Below are 20,000 nucleotides of genomic sequence, written 5' to 3'. Positions count from 1 at the left end.
ATGTTTTTATCACTGAGGAGAAGGGAAACTCCATAGAGCTGGGGCTACTTTAGTGTTCATCTTGGCATTCGAGGACCTAGCACAGAAGACGACACCCAGAGGAGGCAGGCGGGGGATTGATTGTTCCCTGATTTAATTGATTGGCATCTATTGGACCGCCCTAAGATGATTACACACAAGTCTCCAAGTCTAGAGTCAGAAAGACCTGAGGTCAAAGCTGGCCTCAGCTACTCACTAGTTGGGTGACCCTAGGCAAGTCACACAACTTCTGTCTGCCTCAGTTTCCTTATTGGTAAAATGAAGAGATTAGACTCAATGGCCTTTAAGGTTCCTTCAAGGATTAAGCCAATGGGTCGATGAGTCCATGACCAACCTGAGGCCAAGTTTCCTTATCTACAGAACAGAAGATAATGAAATAAATTTGGGAGTTTTGTCTTTGTATTCTGGGTGCCCAGCACAGTGCATGGCACATAGGAGGTACTTAAGAAATGCTGGTTTTAATGTTTAAATGATTAGTGCTTATCACACCAGGTAGGTAAAAAGTATTCCCACCTCCACACATTTGCACTGATTGGTCATCCTCCATTCCTACAAAACCTTCCTTGGCTTCCTTAAGGACTCAGCCACAATCCCACCTTCTGCAGGAAGCCTGTCCTGCCCCCTCCTCAGCTGTCAGTAACTTCCCCTCTGAGATCACCTCCCAGCTAATCTACATGAATCCTACCCATCCCTCTTGTGTCTCCTCCACTGGACAGCAAGCCTGGCACATAGTAGGTGCTTAATGAATGTGGATTGATTGACTGACTGATTGAAAAGCTATTTTTGTTTTTTCTCTGTATCCCCAGAACTTGGACCAGTGCCTGGCACAAGGAGCTCTATCAATGGCGGCTCTTCTTATTGCTGGTGCTTTGGTGAAGCACTCCAGCAATGAGGCTCTCCCAAAGCAAAGTTGACCCCTGGGTGTTCTAAAAGCACCCAACCTTCCCATGCAAAGTCACATAGAAGAGCAAGATGGAGCGGTGGACAGAATGTTGAACTTGGGAGTCAGGAAGGACTGAGTTCAAATCCAACTTCCAAAATTTCCTACCTGTGTGACCCTGAGCAAGTCACTTAACCACTGCCCGCCCCAGTATGCAACAGGCAACCCTCCCTCCAAGGGTGTTGATCCTTGATCAAATGAGATGCTATTTGGAAAGAACTCTGCAATCCTTAAGGTGTTGGGGATCACTGTTAATACTGGGGGGACAATTCTCTGCTCTCTCTCATGCAGTAACATTTGTCGTGGAATTCCACCTGACAATGGCGAGTCCGTGTTTTCAGGAGGACGGCAGTGCTCCTGCCTGTGCCTTGGTGAGAAGCCTTCAGTCCTCGCCAGGTCTTCAGTGAACCCAAACCACGTCCTCGGAGTACCTGCCCTTGTCCCCCTGGTTGTAGTCTCAGGGGATCCCCCTTCTCTCAGCTGGAGCCCCTGCTTGGGTTCCCCCCGTGCCCTCCTCTTGGGGGAGCTTGCATGGCATGATCCCTTCCAACACTGGCATTCTGGGATTCTCCGTCCCCACAGTGTGGCTCATGCCCTACCGCACCGTGGCTGTTTCTGTAACTGAGCCCTGCTAATCATGGACACAGATTAAAGATGGCGCATCACAGACCAGCCTATGGTTTCCTGCCTCCAAGAATCTCTGCACACCAAGAGGAAACGAGAGCTGTCTTTATGGGCTGGGCTGTGGCGATGGGTTTCTACCACAGAACCAAAAGATTGGCTCCCACCAGAGAGGAGACGAGTAAGACCCTCCCGTGTAAATCAGAGATCCTCTGGGGGAAATACGATGCCCGCACGTGGACAGACGCTCTGCTCGATGGCCAAGCCTTGCAGATTCTCCCGCCATGATGTCTCTCACTCACATCGTGCTCCTTCCCTTGGCTCTTACATCTCTCGCCTTCGTGGGTTCCTGGCATCCATTCTTTCCCCCTTGGAGCCTATTCCCCACCCAGCTGCCCAACTGATGTTCCTAAAGCATCATGGGTTGGACCACGCAGGAGGAGTTCTTCACTGTCTGCAAAGGGCTTCACGCCCACTGTCTTCTGCCACTCACTTGCTCAAAAGCCCACTGTGGCATCATGACCCGGGTAGGGAGAGAAGACCAAGACTTAGCAGTCTCAGAACTACCTGAGCTAGAGAGGCTGAGTAACTTTTCCAGCTGGGATGGCCATCCTCCATAGAGCATTGGGTCTAGAGTCGGGAAGACCTGAGTTCAAGTCCCACTCCAGACATGTCCTAGTTTTGTGATACTGGGCAATTCACTTAACTTCTATCTGCCTCAGTTTCTTCATTGTAAAATGGATTATGGTGAGGATCAAATGAGATAATGATTGTAAAGCACTTAGCCCAAGGCCTAGCACATTTCCGGTGTTGTTCTTCAGTCATTTCAGCTGTGTCCAACTCTTTGTGACCCCTTGTGGGGTGTTTTTGGCAAAGACACTGGAGTGGTATGCTATTTCCTTCTCCAACTCATTTTACAAATGAGGAAACTGAGGCAAACAGAGTTAAGTGACTTGCCCAGGGTCACCCAACTAATAAGCATCAAATTCATGAGATGAGTCTTCCTGATTCTAAGCTTAGTAATTACACGTGGCAGTGACTAAAGCCAGGGACAGTCTGAAGAAAGAACAAGTGGGGAGACCTGCCGAACATCATCCACATCATCAACTGCAAAGTCTTCGAGCCTGTGAGATTGCCGCTAGCCAGAAGGGAAGCTAGCAGTGACTTCCAATCTTCATACCTGGCTGCTGTTTCCCTCCATAACTCTCAATGGCTCCCAGATTTCAGTCAATAATCACATCCAGTTTGGGGGCAGTTGGGTAGCTCAGTGGATTGAGAGCCAGGCCTAGAGATGGGAGGTCCTGGTTCAAATCTGGCCTCAGACACTTCCCAGCTGTGTGACCCTGGGCAAGTCACTAAACCCCTATTGCCTAGCCCTGACCACTCTTCTGCCTCAGAACCAATACATAGTATTGATTCGAAGATGGAAGGTAAGGGGTTAATAATAATAATAATAATAATAATAATAATAATAATAATAATAATCACATCCAGGGAAAGGAAGAGAAAGAAGGATGGGTTTGTTTCCATCTCAGCACAGAGTAATTGGTTAATTGGTTGTAGCTGTGGCTCCCTCTCATAGGCAGATTTTTAGAGGGAAATTGTTCCACAAAGCCCCAGAGGGTCAGCAGCATCCTGGAAAGGATCAGGAGGGAGGGGATCCGGGTTTAAATCCCAGCTCTGATGCTTCCTACCCTAGGAGCTTGGGTGGGTCCCTTCTTTTTCCTCCTCTTTCAAGTAAAGGGATCAAACCAGATGACCCTTGAATCCTTTAGATCCTTCTGGCTTCCCTGCTTCTATTGAGTTTTCTTTGCTAGATAGCACAGTATAGAGGACCTGACTTTTAGTCAGGAAGGTCTGAATTCAAATCCTACCTCAGACAGCTACAAACTGTGTGACCCTGGGCAAATCACTTTACCTCCGTTAGCCTTAGTTTCTTCATCTGCCACAAAAGCACCTATTTCATGGGGTTTTTAGCTTTATATCAGAATCAACTAAGTGAACATATTTTGTCATCTTAAAGAGCTGTAGACATAAATGCTAAGTGTTGTTGTTGTTTTTCAGCTGTAATTCCCTGAAAAACGGGGATGATGGCATCTGCCCATCATGGATCCTGAGCGACTCCTACCACAGATGAATGACCCATCAGGAAGGCCCAGGACCAAATCCCAGGTGTGACACTGCCTAGCTCTGTGACCCTGAGCAAATCCCTCAAGCACTGCAAGCCTCAGTTTCCTCATCTGTCCAATAAGGGTGCTCTCCCACAGCACCCCAGGAGGCTCCAATGAGACAACGTGTGTGGAGAGATCTGTAAACCTGATGGTTCCCGAGGTCATTTGGCCATTATCAGAGGCCAACAGCTCCCTTTGCAGAAATGCTCGTACTTTGGGTGCCCAGACACTGTCCCGTGCAGACACCACAAGCCCCCCTTGGTTTGGGGGAGGTGGGTTCCACTCTGGAAGCTAAGCCTATTGGCGTCTTTCCTGGCCCAGGCCAAAGGCTGCTCCCAGGCCTAGGATAGGTCCCCTCTTCTTCCCCAGCACACCTTCACTTGGGCTGCTATCCATCTTCTTCCTCTGCCTAAGCCGGAACGTCCTGGAGAGACCAAGGGGCGGCCTCCCTCGGACGGCCAAGAGCCTTCAGGAATGGGCTCGAAGCGGCCCGTTTCATGGTCACAAGGCCTCACCTCGCCCTCTTCCAGCAACTCCTGACAAGCCTCCTGCCCAGCAAGCCTCGAGGCACAGGGTACAGGAAGACATCTGACATGTGGGCAGCCTGAAAGCCCTGGAAGGCCCGGAAACACAAAGGAAAGGCAGAAGCTGCCTGTCCTGGAGGAGCTGAACCAAGACGGTGCAGAGGTCTGCTGAGATCAGCCGAGAAGCCGGAGGGCCTTGGCAGGGGAGGGACTATAGAGAAAACAAACTGCCCTGCCTTGACAGCAGGCCAGATTTCGGGGCTGCCCTGAATTTGCACTAAGAAAAGAGGAAAGCCATTCCTCAAAGGACACGCAGGAGGCTTTCCCACTGCCGCGCTCCTCTGGGCGACCAAGGTTCCAGGCTGTCTAAATCACCAAAAACCAACCCGACGGGCTCGAGAGGGTTGATGCCAGCTAACAACAGGGTCCCTAGGGATGGCGTCATTTGGGAGCCCCCAAAGACACGGGAACTCTTGCAAACCACCAGAAAACGCTGTGGCAGCAGGTTTCTTAAAAAGCTCTCCAGTGTTTCGGGGGGTGTAGATTAGGATAGAAGGAGGTCATTGAATCCATGGCCCTCGTTTTACAGAAAAGGAAACTGAGGCCAGGACCTGCATTCCCACTCCACCCCACCACTCTTCCCTGCTATGAAAGCTGCCTTTGTTCCTTGGGGTCGATCGTAAGGAGTGAGGCTGAAGGCGTGTTTGTTTAACAAAAGATCTTTCTTCATCCTCCATCTCCCAAGCAAGCTTGTACCAAGCGCCTTCTACGTGCCAGGCACTGGGCCAAGTCTGTGGGTTCGCCTCATCCCCAAATCGTGCTCCTTTCTCTCCCTTCCCCTGACTGACTCACGGGGCGACCTCAGTAGGGCTGCCTGTCTCTAGCCCTCGGCTCCCTGGCCTTGAAAGGGAGACTTCAATGAGACAATGCCCGCGGCCTGTGCCAGTCTGGCCCTTCTATGCCCACTCTATGGTCTGCCCTTGCCCACTGGCACCTGACTTGGCCCTGGAAGGAAATCGCCCCTGATCAATGCCCCGGGCAATGGGCGGCTTGTCCAGGAGACGGGGAGGCTGCATTTGGAGAAGAAAAAGACCCTCAAACAGAAAACCTCCTCTTGACCTTAAAAGACAAACAAGGAGCCCCCCCTCCAAGGGCAGCCAAGCCCCCTCCACTCCAGCCAGGAGGCAGCGGCCTTACCTTCGTAGCAGGGGATCAGGGTTCGGCCTTTGGTCTGGAGGTTGGCCGGGATGACATAGCAGAAGCCGTGGGGCAGGATGTAATCCGTTTCATAGTAGATGTTTTTCCAGCGATGTGCACAGGCCTGCGGGGAGGACAGCGACACAGACGCTCAGGGCTGTCCACACACAATGGAGGGCTCTTTGGGGATGTCCGGTGGGAGCAGAGGAACCCCCGGGCCACCCTCCCCCAATCCCCAGGATCCCCCCCGAGACGCCCTCAAGGTGACCCCCGCTAGGACCCAGAGATGCCCAGCACAGCAGGTCCTTCGAGCTTTAGCCAGCCTGGACTCCCCTTGCAGGATGTGCAGAGCAGCCAGAGAAGCAGCCGCTGACCACTAGGCACAACAGCCACATGGGCACGTCCCCGGTGCAGGCCGAGCCTTCCTCTCATTTGAGAGGCTTTCGTCAGAATAGCTAAGGCTGGATCCTTCCAGTTCCCCACCGACCGAACTGTGCTTTGGGCCCTTCTCTAGCAGCAGGACCAACAGACAACAGAGCAACAATGCGATCAGGAACCGTCATCTAACAGCGATGAGACAGTCTCATGAATTCAACGCTAATTGCTGATGCTTTCAAGGAGACAAGAAGAGGTGGAAGCAGAGCCGGCCTGGGCTCAGGAAGGGCCGGGCCTCAGTTTCCCCCCGGCCCCTGGCATGGCAGTATGATAACTGTGAATCTGTATATCATACAGGTAAATGCATACATTTCCTCTGTCATACAGTATATACAAATCGCCGGATTTAGAATATAAATCTTCACAACCACACTTTGTTGCAGAAAGAGGCCAGAAAACCCACACTACATCAAGAAGATCCAGAACGAACTTTGGGTGTGGTTGATTGAACTGAAGTTTGGTGGAACATTTATTTGTAAATGTATACTTTTAGGCCAAGGGGACTGCCCCTAATTTGGCTTTCTGTCAATGCGCCTAGTAAAACATTGGTTTTGCTTTCTTTCTTTTCTATTCCTCCTTAACTACTGTAATTTCTTCTTAGAAAATTGGATATTGTATACATCTGTAGTTAGAAGTGCTTTAGGACCACAAGATGATTATGTTAAATGATCAATGGGGAGACTAGTCTCCCAATGATCATCTGGGGGGATTGTGAATCTTAAAAACTACTCAGACTCTTCTTTAGAAGATTTTATTAAGCTTTGGAGATACTTGGTCTAACAAGAATCAGGAATGTATTGGGAAATTTTAAAGTTATTCCACCCTACTCAGACAGTGCCTTAGGGGAAGATAAAGTTTTAAACTCCTGATTGACAATGGAAGTCCCTAACTCACACTTTATAGTAAAGCTAAAACCTTAAGCTAGGTCTATTTTTTGATCTAATACAGAAAGGTGTTAAGTACCTGTAAAAGTTAAATTAATCACAAAAGGTCAAGTAACTTACAAAAGGCAAGCTTAACAAAGAGGTGTGAAGTACTCAGAAGATTTAATCTAACCAGAGAAGGTGAAAATAAAAGAAGGTGAAAACTAAGAATGAGCAGTCCTGGAAAAAATGATTGGTACTACTATGATTGGTAGATGTGAAAATTTAGGGGAGGTGACATAAGAGAAAAATCTCTTTAAAAGGAGGCAAAGGAACAGTTCAGGGAAAAATTGAATTCAGTTTGGAAAGTAATTTCAGTTCAGAGTGGAAGAACCCAGCTTGGAAATGGTCTTGTGGTGAGTGATAAAGACTGACTCGCTCTCCCTTAGGCTCAGGCCTTGGCTCAACCTGAGCCAGAGCAGTTTAAATTAATTCTCTCTCTCTCTCTCCTTCCCTTAATTCCTTCTTTCTTTATTAATTAAAATCTCCATAAATCCCAGCTGACTTGGATATTTTTCATATTTGGGAATTTCCTATGGTGACCACTTATTTTAGATTTTAAGTCAAAACACTAAAAATTATCCTTACAGTTTTGGCCTTTACACCTTTGAGGTAAATCTCCACTTTCTGGATAAGGAAGCCGGGCCTTACCCAGGGTCAGTCTCTAATCACTGGACAACACTGCCTCCACCTTCTCTAGGTGCTCTACTTACACAGGTATTTATTTCTCCCTCACTAAAATGTTTTGAGGGTAGAAATGGTTTCATTCTTTGCATTTGGGCCCAGAGCGTGGCCCAAAGAAGGCATTCAGCCAGGCTGGGGGATGAGGTTTAAAGAGAGGAGGCTGGACTGGCTGCCTCTCAGAGGCTGTCATTCTGCTGCCACAAACCTCATCTAAACTGGGCTGTGCAGCCCGAGAGCCTCCTCATGCATTTATAACCTCTGACGTTCACAGGCCTGTTTGAATGGGATAAAACGGGGCATTGTTGTCCCTCATATTGTAAATAGTCTTCCTCCCTGCTCTTTGCTTGTTGGGTGCTAAAATAGCCTCTTATCCAAGCCCCACCAACACCGCGGAGGAGATGGATGGGAACCACCAGGCTGCATCACCGGACAGAAGCCATTCTCATTACAGGGCAAAACTGCGCATCTCGTGTCTGGGCCCGCCTCGGTGACTGGGGGTAAACTTTGGGCACCGTGATGGCACTCTAAAGAAAATTCATTATCCTCTAGCTTGTGACACAGCAGATGGGAGGCTTCAGCCTCGAGCTCTTAGATCTCACCGTGTCTCAGGGCTGCCTCTCTCCCAAAGCTATGGAGGGCAGCAGCCTGGCAAACAGGTCTACCTTCTGACCCACCGTGCTTCATTCCTCGGCTCTTGGAGCAAACACTGTGCTCAGCAATCAATTTGTCCCAGGAGCAACTGATCTCCGAAACTGACAAAGGGCAACTAGTGGACAGAGAGCCAGGTCCTGGGTTCAAATCTAGCATCAGACACTTCCCAACTATGTGACCCTGGGCAAGTCACTTTGCCCCCATTGCCCATCCCTTTCCGCTCTTCTGCCTTGGGACCAATATTTAGTATCGATTCTAAGATGGAAGGGACGGGTCTTCTTTTTTTTTCCACATAAGTTTCCCAAAGTTGCATGATTCATGCTGTCTCCCTCCCTTCTCCTGGACTTGACAAGCAGTTCAGTCTGAGTTATACATGTAGGATCACCCACAACATGTTGGCAGGTAAGGACCAATAAAAATCAGGGGGAGGGGAACAGCCAAGATTCCCACATTCAGTCCGAGGATGGGAAATCTGAGAAGACATCCACCTTCTACCGTGAACTCAGCGCCCAGAGTCAGAGGAAGGAGCAGCTCCTAAAACTTCTCTAAATAGAACTTGTAGCAAGAAAAAAAGAGTCTTTCCCAAAGACACGACAAGGAATCCCCATATCCACGTTGGCTCTCGGTGGGGTTGTTGTCAGGAATCTCTTGTCTAAAATTGTTACCACGTGTAATTGAAAAAAAAAAGTAAAAATAAAAAACATCCTAGAAACTGCCCTGCCTGGCCTTCACTACTCCATGAATCTTTCCAAAGGAGCCCCTTGGGTAGAAAAAGAGGCCTAAAGACAGCAAACAGGAAAGACATCCACATTCCCTGAAACCAGCAGCCAGCCTTGGTCAAGCCTTCCAGGCACAAGGCAGGGAAAAAGGAGAGGGAGTGCCTGGATGGAGGAGTCGAGGACTGACCCCACTTCTAGGGCCTGGCAAGTCTCAGAAGAGGAATTGGTGTTTTCCCTTAAAGGCTGATGAGGGGAGTGACTCACGGAGTATTTAATGACAATCACCTCCTCCACTCATTCAGAACTAAATGAATCATTTCCAGGAATCTTGACCCTTTGGTGACTTGAAACGTCCTGATTCTCGTCCAGCATTTATCAGGTGTGTATGTGTGTGTGTGTGTGTGTGTGTGTGTGTGTGTGTGTGTGCACGCGCGCGCACGCAGCACATGGCTAGGCACAGGGGACACGCCTCCTGGAAGTTTCTGCTGTGGATAACAGCAGGAGTAAAGCCTAGCTATAGATCCCTGAGAAAGCCGGCTCGTAAGGACAGTGGCAAGGACGCAGGCCACTCTTGCCCAAGCCAGAGTCACTCTGCTTCCCCTGGCTGAGCTCCAGATTCCAAAACAGAGACCCGAGAGAGATTCGTGGAATGGAGGAGGATTCTGCCGCTGCTCCGGGAGGCCAGGGTGGAGCACCGTGACCTCCTCGTGTCCAGAAGGAGCCGAGGATCTTTCACCCAAGCCTGCTTGCACCCACGGACACACGGCTGAGGCTGCAGTCGGTGCCTTTGACGCGTTTGAGGGTTTCAGCCCAGCCAAGAGACTGGTTTTATCCTCAGGAAGATGTGGGGGAGCATCAGGGGAGATGGAGAGAGCTCTGGCCTGGGAAGACACATGACCTGGTTTGGAATCCCAGTTTTGCCACTTTCTCCCACTGTGGCTTAGATCTACAACCTTCATTTTGGGGGCCTCAACTGCAAACAAGGGAGGATGCCTAGAAGGCTTGGAGGGTTCCTGCTTCTTTGTGTCTCCAGACCAGCCGCTCCTGCTTCGAGGGCCCTGGACCGACTCTCTGGGACCCTGGCTGAGGCGGAGCGGAGGAAGGTCCCCCCTTCTCCTGGATGTTTCCATTCTGCTGGAATTCTAGGTTTGGCTTTTAAAAAGTCATTCGCAGAAGTGACATTTCCTCTCGCCGTGCTGTTGCAAGTTGTGGTCAGACCAGGGGTGATGGGCCGGAGATCAGACTCCCGATGGCTTCTTTATGATCTCGGGGGGTCAGAATCAACGTCCCTCTGCTCTGGAGCAGCCTCGCGGCCCAGCAGGGCCTTCTTGGGTGGTGCCGGACAGGCCGGGCACTCCTGAACCAGCTCCAATGCTGGCGTTTCGTTACGAAGCTCTTCTTCATGGAGACTTTCCCAGACCCGCATCCCACCAGGCATCCTTCCACCATCCCGAAGGGCTGCCCCACCTGCTCTCCCTCTTCCAGACCTATCCCAGGTGGTCACATCTCCCCAGCGATCTGAGAGCCCAGCCTTGATTGGGCAGCATCCCAGGAGCTCGCATGGGAAAGAATCCGGGCCGGGGGGGCAGTGAGGAGAAAGGCTGACGGTCCCAGGGCAGGGCTGCCAAGCAAAGGAAGGCAGAGCCGCCTGCCAGAAAAGGAGTTTGCCCAGGGCATTCCTGGGAGATCCAACGGGCAGCCTATATCATAGGAGGCCTTGAAGGCCAGGCTGAGGAATCCGTCCTACTCCGGGAGGTCTGGGAGATGCCCAGGAGTTATTCTGAAGAAGGGATGGAGGACACAGAAGCCGACATTTGTTAGGAAAATTGTTCATCCTCTCTCTCTCTCCCATGATGCTGTGGAAGGCGACGTCTACAGGGTCTCCTATCTGGTGACCATTTCATTAGCATCTCATTACACACACACACACACACACACACACACACCATCCTTGGTCTTCTTCCTTTTCCCTTTGTAATTCTTTCCCTTGAAAATCTCCTCCATTCCCAGGGCTTCTGTTAGCCCCTCCGTGCAGATGACTCAAGCCCAAATAAACAAGTCAAAGCATCGGGACCTTAATTGTCCTGTAAAGGCCGGTGTCCGTCCCCGTCTCTAGCCTCAATTCCCTTCAGAGGTCCCAGTTGATGGTTCTGTCTGCAGAAAAGGCAGCCACGTATGGGACAGCTGGATTATCACTGGAGGGACTAAGCTCAGACCCCAGCTCTGCCACCGACTGTCTGTGTGACCTTGGACAAGTCCCTTCACCTCTTCTGACCTCTGTTTCCTTATCTATAAGGCAAGGGGCTTGAACAAGACGGTCCCTTCCAGCTCTAGACCAATGAGCTTAGGCTCTCAACAAAAGATTCCCCATTGAAACCTCAAATGAACATCCCCAAACAAAAAACATCCATTTCCCCTAAAACCTGCCCCCATTGGAGGCCCTGCCCACCATCTTCCCAGCCAACCAGGCTCCATGTCTCAGGGCTCTTCTCTCTCTCCCCATCCCCTCTCCTCCATCACTAAGCAGCCACCAAGTCCTCCTGGCTTGCCTCTACAGTCCCTCCTTCACATCTGTCCTCCCGTCAGAGGAATAATCGACTCCTCCTGGCGATCCAGGGTCAACCCATCTTCTAGCTCTGCCTCTCTCCATCTCACTCATTGCCCTTCCTTCTGGCCTCGATGACTTACAGCCCCATTAGGGCTCTGCCCCCTCACAGCCCCAGAGTAGAATGGGCTCCTCCAGCCCCCATCATCTCCGCTTGGCGGCGTTTCTCCCTCCTCTGCTGCCACCTCCCAGACAGAAGGATTTCTCCAGGCACTTTCTCCAGCCCTCTCCTGCCTCTCTGTAGCTCCTGGGGGGGGGGGGGGGCACCATCTCCTCAGAGACCGGAAGCTCCCTGAGGCCAGGGAGCACGAGATGTTCTATAGCAGAATCCTGCAGAGACCGCAGTCTTGCATTCACTAAGTGCTGGTGAACTGAATCCCCAGAGGGGTAGGAAGCCTTTACTGAGAGTCTACAGCATACCAGGCTAAGCACTTGGAGAGTCTTTTGTTATCTCCATTTTATATGTGAGGAAACTGAGACAGTCACTTGCCCAGAATCACACAAGCTGTAAGTGGTGGTGGCTGGATTTGAACTCGGGACTTCCTGATCCCCGCCCAGGGCTGTGTGCAGGATGCCACAGGAGGCTAAGGTCAAGAGCGCTATTGCTGGTAAGGGCTTTAGTGGATTCCAGCATCTCTGACGGAGCGGTGAGAATCCACCAACTTCAGAATCTCAGGGATGGCCCCGGGGCCATCTTGTCTGGCCATTCCAGACCTCCAAGGAAGGGATCACAGGATCGTGGATTCAGGGCCTGGAGGAATCTTGGGAATTGTCCCCCCTCACTTCAAACACGAGGCACTGGGGCCCGAGGACTTCATCTGTGCTCGTGCCAGAGCCGGGCTTTGAATTCAGGTCCTCCTAACACCAAATCCAATCTCCTTTCCAAGACCATCAACTCGCCCTCATTAGACGCCTGCTGCATCCCCCATGTGCCAGCCTGTGCCAGGCATTAGGGAGGCCAAGACAGGAAAGGGAACCGACGCTGCCCTCCAGACCCCGGACCCCCCAAGCCTTCCCACCCTCCCTCAGCCCTTGGAGATCTCTCTGCCCGGCAGAGACTCACCTGGGTCTGCCATTTCCCATCATGGCCCAGGAGGCAGAGCATCAGATGGGGGGCAGGAGAGTCCCAAGTGCAAACTTCCTTTCCTCTCTGAGCCTCAGTTTACTCATCTATATAATGGAGGTCACCAACCCCAGGCTTGTTGCAAGACCCGAATGAGGTCATGTATGCTTGGTGCTCGGCAAACCTTTGAGCCCTTGTAAATAATAGCCTCCCCCCCACCCCCACATGGTGAACTGTAACCACGTAACTGGGGCCCATCCGTTATAATCACATACTTCTATATAGAGCTGGCCGGTCTACGGTATTGTCTCACTGAAGTCACAAGAAGTGCTAGGAGTGCCCATTTTAGAGGTGAGAATGATGAGGCTCGTAGAGGCAGGATTTGAACCCAGGCCCCTGTGCCTCCAGGTCCAGCACTTTCTCTTCTATGCCATGTTGTGGCAATGCTCTGACGGGCTTTGCATCTCCTCAAAGCACCTAGCACATGCTGCTACCTTCCATCGATGAAGTCACGAAGACCAAGGCAAGACCCAGAAAACAGTCATCAATCCCAAGGGCAGCTGGGTGGCCCAGTGGATAGAGTCCCAGGCTTGGGTTCAAATCTGACCACAGACGCTTCCTAGCTGTGTGACCCTGGGTGAGTCACTTCCCCCATTGGCCCAGCCCTCGCCCTCCTGTCTTAGAGTTGTTACTAACACAGAAAGTAAGAGTTTAAGAAAAAGGCGCGACCCGCTTCGCTCCTTGGATCCAGAGGGAGGCGGGCGGGTGGGCGGGCTTACCAGCACTTGGCCATCGGCTCTGGGCTGCCTCGCCAAGCTGACCCCCATCCATTCATCGTCTCTGTCTTCTCTGCAGGTCTTGCCACAAGACGTGCCTCGACTCTTTCCTGGAAAGAAAACAGAAGACGTGGGTTTCCGGGCTCTCGGCGGCCACCTTCCTCTCTGCTTCCTCCGAGGTCGCGCTTCCGGCGTTCTCTAGCAACGAGGAAGCCGCCACGTCTCCAGCGCAGAATGGAGGCAGCCGAGGAGCAAACGGGAAACGACAGAGTCACATCAGCCTCCGCTCTGGCCCTGACGCCCACCCAAAGGGAAGGGGCTTCTGGGTAAAGGAATCCCCGCAGGGCTGACGCACCTCGAGCCATGTCCAGTTCTGTGCACCGCCTGTCTGGGTTGGTGTGGACTCGGCATTTAAAGACAGCGCCGGGCGACTTCACAGAAGTGCTGAACTTCGAATCTGCCTTCGGAGCACCAACCAGGACCCTGGACACCGAACGAGAGGGGAAGTGCGTTAACATGGGGTCCCCCTGGGTCCCCGAGCTGGATCTAGAGGTGGGAGGGACAGTAGAGGCCATCTAGTCCAGCCAGTTTAGTTTACAGATGAGGAAAGGAGGATCTAAGAAAGCGAAATGACCATTTGAGACCAGAAATGAGTGAGAGATTTGAACCCAGGTCCTCTGGTTCCGGTCAACGTTTTTCTTAGTGTAATCTGCTGAGGCCTGGGTCATAGGGCCCTCGCTCTTTATTAGAGGCCTTTGGGTCCAACCCCTTCCTTTTAAAGATAAAGACACGGAGGCCCAGAGGATTGATGGGAAACTATTCCTCAGACTTGAGGACGTTTTTGGAGGCACTTTGGTGGAGTACCATATCCCAGAATTCCAAGTAAAAGGCTTTGGTCAGCTTCCTCAGTGATTTCTCTGCTTCTCGTCCTGAAACCCTTCTCTTCCTCCTTCTTCTCATCATGCCCCCACCCCACCGTGCTCTCCCTCCCAACCCACAGCTGGAGGAAGGAGCTGCAGAGATAAGACAGCTGCCCCTCATTATAACTGCAATTAAGGGCATGGCGAATACTGGGGATGGGATGGTTTATGGACAATAAAGGCAAAGAAGACAACTTCAGAACTCTCTCCCTGATCCTAAACCAAGACAAGCTCCTTGGACCATGGACCATGTGGGGATGGCGGACACTTGGACCCTGTGGGGATGATGGATGCTTGGACCCTGTGGGGATGGCGGACACTTGGACCCTGTGGGGATGGTGGACGCTTGGACCATGTGGGGATGATGGACGCTTGGACCCTGTGGGGTTGGTGGATGCTTGGACCATGTGGGGTTGGTGGACGCTTGGACCCTGTGGGGTTAGTGGACGCTTGGACCCTGTGGGGATGATGGACGCTTGGACCATGTGGGGATGATGGACGCTTGGACCATGTGGGGATGATGAACGCTTGGACCCTGTGGGGTTGGTGGATGCTTGGACCCTGTGAGGATGGCGGACACTTGGACCCTGTGGGGATGGCGGACACTTGGACCCTGTGGGGATGGTGGACGCTTGGACCATGTGGGGATGATGGACGCTTGGACCCTATGGGGTTGGTGGATGCTTGGACCATGTGGGGTTAGTGGACGCTTGGACCCTGTGGGGTTGGTGGACACTTGGACCCTGTGGGGATGGCAGACGCTTGGACCCTGTGGGGATGATGGATGCTTGGACCCTGTGAGGATGGCGGACACTTGGACCCTGTGGGGATGGCGGACACTTGGACCCTGTGGGGATGGCGGACACTTGGACCCTGTGGGGATGGTGGACGCTTGGACCATGTGGGGATGATGGACGCTTGGACCCTGTGGGGATGGTGGACGCTTGGACCCTGTGGGGATGATGGACGCTTGGACCCTGTGGGGTTGGTGGATGCTTGGACCCTGTGAGGATGGTGGACGCTTGGACCCTGTGGGGATGGTGGACACTTGGACCCTGTGGGGATGGTGGACGCTTGGACCCTGTGGGGTTGGTGGATGCTTGGACCATGTGGGGTTAGTGGACGCTTGGACCCTGTGGGGTTGGTGGACACTTGGACCCTGTGGGGATGGCAGACGCTTGGACCCTGTGGGGATGATGGATGCTTGGACCCTGTGAGGATGGCGGACACTTGGACCCTGTGGGGATGGCGGACACTTGGACCCTGTGGGGATGGCGGACACTTGGACCCTGTGGGGATGGTGGACGCTTGGACCATGTGGGGATGATGGACGCTTGGACCATGTGGGGATGATGGACGCTTGGACCCTGTGGGGTTGGTGGATGCTTGGACCATGTGGGGTTAGTGGACGCTTGGACCCTGTGGGGTTGGTGGATGCTTGGACCATGTGGGGTTAGTGGACGCTTGGACCCTGTGGGGTTGGTGGATGCTTGGACCCTGTGAGGATGGCGGACGCTTGGACCATGTGGGGTTGGTGGACACTTGGACCCTGTGGGGATGGCAGACGCTTGGACCCTGTGGGGATGATGGATGCTTGGACCCTGTGGGGATGATGGATGCTTGGACCATGTGGGGTTGGTGGACGCTTGGACCCTGTGGGGTTGGTGGACGCTTGGACCCTGTGGGGATGGCAGACGCTTGGACCCTGTGGGGATGATGGATGCTTGGACCCTGTGGGGATGATGGATGCTTGGACCATGTGGGGTTGGTGGACGCTTGGACCCTGTGGGGTTGGTGGACGCTTGGACCCTGTGGGGATGATGGACGCTTGGACCATGTGGGGATGATGGACGCTTGGACCCTGTGAGGATGGCGGACGCTTGGACCATGTGGGGTTGGTGGACACTTGGACCCTGTGGGGATGGCAGACGCTTGGACCCTGTGGGGATGATGGATGCTTGGACCCTGTGAGGATGGCGGACGCTTGGACCATGTGAGGATGGCGGACGCTTGGACCATGTGGGGATGGTGGACGCTTGGACCATGTGGGGATGGTGGACGCTTGGACCATGTGGGGATGTTGGTGGGCATCAGGACGGATCATTATTGGTACTGAACCACATAGCCATATGCATGCACACAAGCACATAGGAAGGAAGGTCTGAGTCAAGAAAACCTGAGTTTAACTCTGAGCCCCCCATATTTAGCAGCTCTGGCAACCTGGGCAACTCCAGTCCCCTCTAGCGGCCTCCGTTTAGTCCTCTGTAAAATGGGGATGTAAATGCCTGGAGGACCCCCTTCCCGGGGCTATCGCAAGGCTTAGATGAGATCATGTCTGTGACGGCCTCTAAATGTCCTCACCGGGATCGCCGCCTCTGTTCTAAGACCACCTCCCTGGCCCGACCTGACCCAAAGGCACAGTGACGTGTGAATCCAAAGGAAAGAAGAAGAAAGGCCAGTGAAGGGATCAGTTCCCCCTTAGAATCACAGGGGGGAGGAGGGTGGCCTTCCGTCATGCCGGCCATGTTTTCACAAGTGAGAGAAATGACTGGCCTGACGTGCCGGGGCTGCAGACACTGGCTCGGCCAGCCCCGGGTGGGAAAGGGAGTTTGGGGGGACACGAAACACTCGTCCCTCGGCCGGGCCCCACTCTCCCTGCCCACTCGCACACACCTCACGGCCAAGAGGCACAGCCCTGCCCCGGAGTCTCATTTGTCTGTTCATTTCATTTCGTCACCGAAAATAAACAAGGGGAGGACAAAAGAAGGGAGGATCCATTGAGAATGGACGAGGTCTGAGGTCACGGAAGCCAACCTCTCCATTTTACAGATGAAGAAACTGAGGCCCAGGGAGATTCAGTCACCCAACTGGAACCAGGAAGAGCTGATGGGGAGCGTGGCCGGGGCACTTCCTAGCTAAGAGACCTCGGGACAAGCCCCTGGGATTCTGAGCCTCTATTTCTTCATCTGTAAAATGAGGGCGATAAATGCCTGTAGGGAGAGTCCCGTCTCGGAATGTGTTGCCGTTGCTTGGCATGGCAGATTCTGGAGTGGTTCACCCTTCCCTTCTCCAGCTCATTTGACAGATGAGAAAACTCAGGCAAACAGGGTTAAGTGACTTTCCCAGGGTCCCACAGCCAGCAAGTATCCGAGGCCAGATTTGAACTCGGGTCCTCTTGATTCTAGGCTCGGTGCTCTATCCGCGGCACCACCCAGCTGCCCTTCAGCTCAGAATAAGGAGCTTCAAGTTCTCCCTTTGACTGATTGTTCCAATTTTTCCCAATTACGTGTAAAAATAATTATTTTATTTTAAGTTTATTTGTTTGATTGATTTAGAATCTCTTCCGCGGTTCCACGATGCTCTTTCCCTCCCTCCTCCCACCCCCTCCCACAGCCCACGAGCCGTTCCGCCGGGTTTGTCAAAACAATGATTAACGGGAGCTTTTTGAACCTTTGGAGGTCCAAATTCTCTCCCTCCTTCCCCTTCCCCCGCCTGAGACAGTCCGATCTGGGTGACGCATGTGTGAGCGTGTTACGGCACGTTCCAACTGCGGAGACCTTGACAAAGAGCATCCCATCTCCTCCGGCTTCCGAAGAGCTGCCAGAAGGATGTTCTAAGCACGGGTCTAGCCGTGTCACTCTGCTGCTCAAGGACTTCCCATGGCTCCCTATGACCTCCAGGCTCAAATAGTGATTCCTCTCTCTCACAGCCCTTTTCCCTTTCTACATTTGTATAACTCTACTTTATAATATATATAAGTATTATATATCATATATAAAATAAAATATATAATAAATAATTATTATTATATAGAAGTTGTAGTACATAATAATAAATTATAAACTGAATAAAATATAAATATAATCACAAATATAAATAAAACATAAAATAAAAAATAAACATAAAATGTATAAAATAACTTTACCATATAGATAAGTATTGGGGCAGAAGGACTAGTGGTAAGGAGTCCTTAGCATAGCACTCGGGACATGCAAGCACTTAAATGTTTTTTAACCCTACCTTCTCTCTTAGACTCAATCCCAAGGATCATTTCCAAGGCAGAAGAGTAGTAAGGGCTAGACGATCGGGGTAAGTGACTTGCCCAGGGTCTCACGGCTTGGCAGTACCTGCGGCCAGATTTGAACCTACGGCCTTCCATCTCTAGCCCTGGCTCTCTACCCAGCGGGCCGCCGGGCTGCCCTTTAGCTGCCTTTTAAGGCATTGACTCATTCACGGTCCTTTGTTAAAAATAAACCCCCCAGAGAGGGGGCGCACGCTCCGAAGCCTTTCACCCATCTGAAGGGACGCTCTTTGGCCGTAGCATCACAGGTTTTGCCCCCAGAATGCATTAGGCTACCACACTGGGCCCAAATGAGCTAATTGGGGGGGGGGGGGCTCTGTAAATCCAAAAGTCTTACCTAAGCATCAAGAGTCATTGTAGGGATGATAATAATAGCAACAATGATTCTGCTGGCCGAGGTCAGCAAGCCTCCAGGGCAGGATTCGAACCCAAGCCCCCGGACCCCAAAGCCAGCCCTCTTTCCCACAAGACCACCAATATGGAACCCAGGAGACAGAGCCTGGAGGGGGTGCCTATGGCCAATGCGAAGCCCCAACACCCGTCCCACATCCTGGGCCAGTTTCGCCCCTACGGGATGGTCCCGGCCCCGGGTCGAGCCGGGCAGCTGCCTGCTCACCCCCCGGCCCCCAAGCTCTGACGCCTCGAGCCCACCTGGAAGAGGAAGAGATTTTCCTCAGAGCCAGAGGACGGCCCGAGGGGGGCTCACAGGGGGCTGCTGTGGGCCCGGCCAGCCCGCGGGGAGAGAGCAGGAGCTTCTTATCTGAAGCCAGTTCAGCTGGTCCTCCGCCAGCCTGATCAAAAGAAAAGGCGCTGAGGATGAGCCGGGGGTCAGGGAGGTCCCTGACGCGGCGTCTGGTTTGTTTCTCCTTCATCTCGGGTTGGAAGAGAGCCATCCGGCGCCATTAGAGCCCGCTCAAAAGGCCTTCCCTGCGCCCTGGGCGGGACACCCGACTTCCTGCCGCCCTCCATTCAGAACTCCGCCCCTGCCCCCCACGCCAACTCGTGAGGACCCCTCTGGGGTTTCTGGAGTGCTTCGCCATTTCCCTCTCCTTTGGCAGAGGGGGAAACTGAGGCAAACAGAGCTCCATGCCTTGCCCAAGGTCCCCCACCCGGGCTGAGAGGTCACTTGTTGAGACAGAGTGTTTTCCTACAAAAAAGGCCATGTGGAGGTTCTGAACCCCACATGGGCCCCCCAAAACTCCAGCCAGGAATTCCCTGGGGGACGCTGAGCTTTCGGTGCCCGTGTGTCCCAGGCCAAGAGTGGGAGGGCTGGAGCCCTCCTCGCGGACCCCTGCCCTTCCCTTCGGAGAGTCCCGCCTGGCCCTCGGGGGGGAGGGAGCCGCTCTGATGCTGGGAGTCTGCTCCGATCTGGGGGCTCCCTTTGCTTCCACCTCCCCCTGCGTTTTGCACCGGGTTCTGGGGGTGGCTGACGGGCCTCGGCAGCGATGGGCCGGGGGGACCCCGTCTGTCCAGGGGCGGTTCTCGACATTCTCCGAGAATGGCGGCTCCATCATTTAGCCAGGAAAGGAGGCCGGGCGCAGGGTTGGGGCAGCAGCTCTCAGGCTGGAGGGGAGCTCCTCAGAGCGGGGCCACGGACCCAGGGCGGCCCAGGAACCCGGGGCCGCTGAGGGTCAAGCTGCTGGCCGTGAGC

General features: G+C 52.9%; 1 protein-coding gene across 1 annotated transcript in view; it reads right to left on the bottom strand.

Moving 5' to 3' along the window:
• The window catches only part of LOC100019816 (integrin alpha-9), a 39,698-nt gene that overhangs the window by 4,978 nt on the left and 14,720 nt on the right, over positions 1-20,000 (bottom strand). Inside the window, exons 2-4 of the mRNA XM_056804261.1 lie at positions 13,704-13,831; positions 13,352-13,458; positions 5,493-5,616 (exon numbers count right to left, since the gene is read on the bottom strand). Of these exons, the coding sequence (XP_056660239.1) occupies positions 5,493-5,616; positions 13,352-13,458; positions 13,704-13,831 (359 nt within the window). The remainder of the gene's footprint in view (positions 1-5,492; positions 5,617-13,351; positions 13,459-13,703; positions 13,832-20,000) is intronic.

The sequence above is a fragment of the Monodelphis domestica genome, chromosome 7, assembly GCF_027887165.1.
Source record: "Monodelphis domestica isolate mMonDom1 chromosome 7, mMonDom1.pri, whole genome shotgun sequence".
NCBI lineage: Eukaryota > Metazoa > Chordata > Mammalia > Didelphimorphia > Didelphidae > Monodelphis > Monodelphis domestica.
The sequence above is the reverse complement of the archived record's forward strand: the minus strand, read 5'-3'. Positions and strand labels throughout refer to the sequence as shown.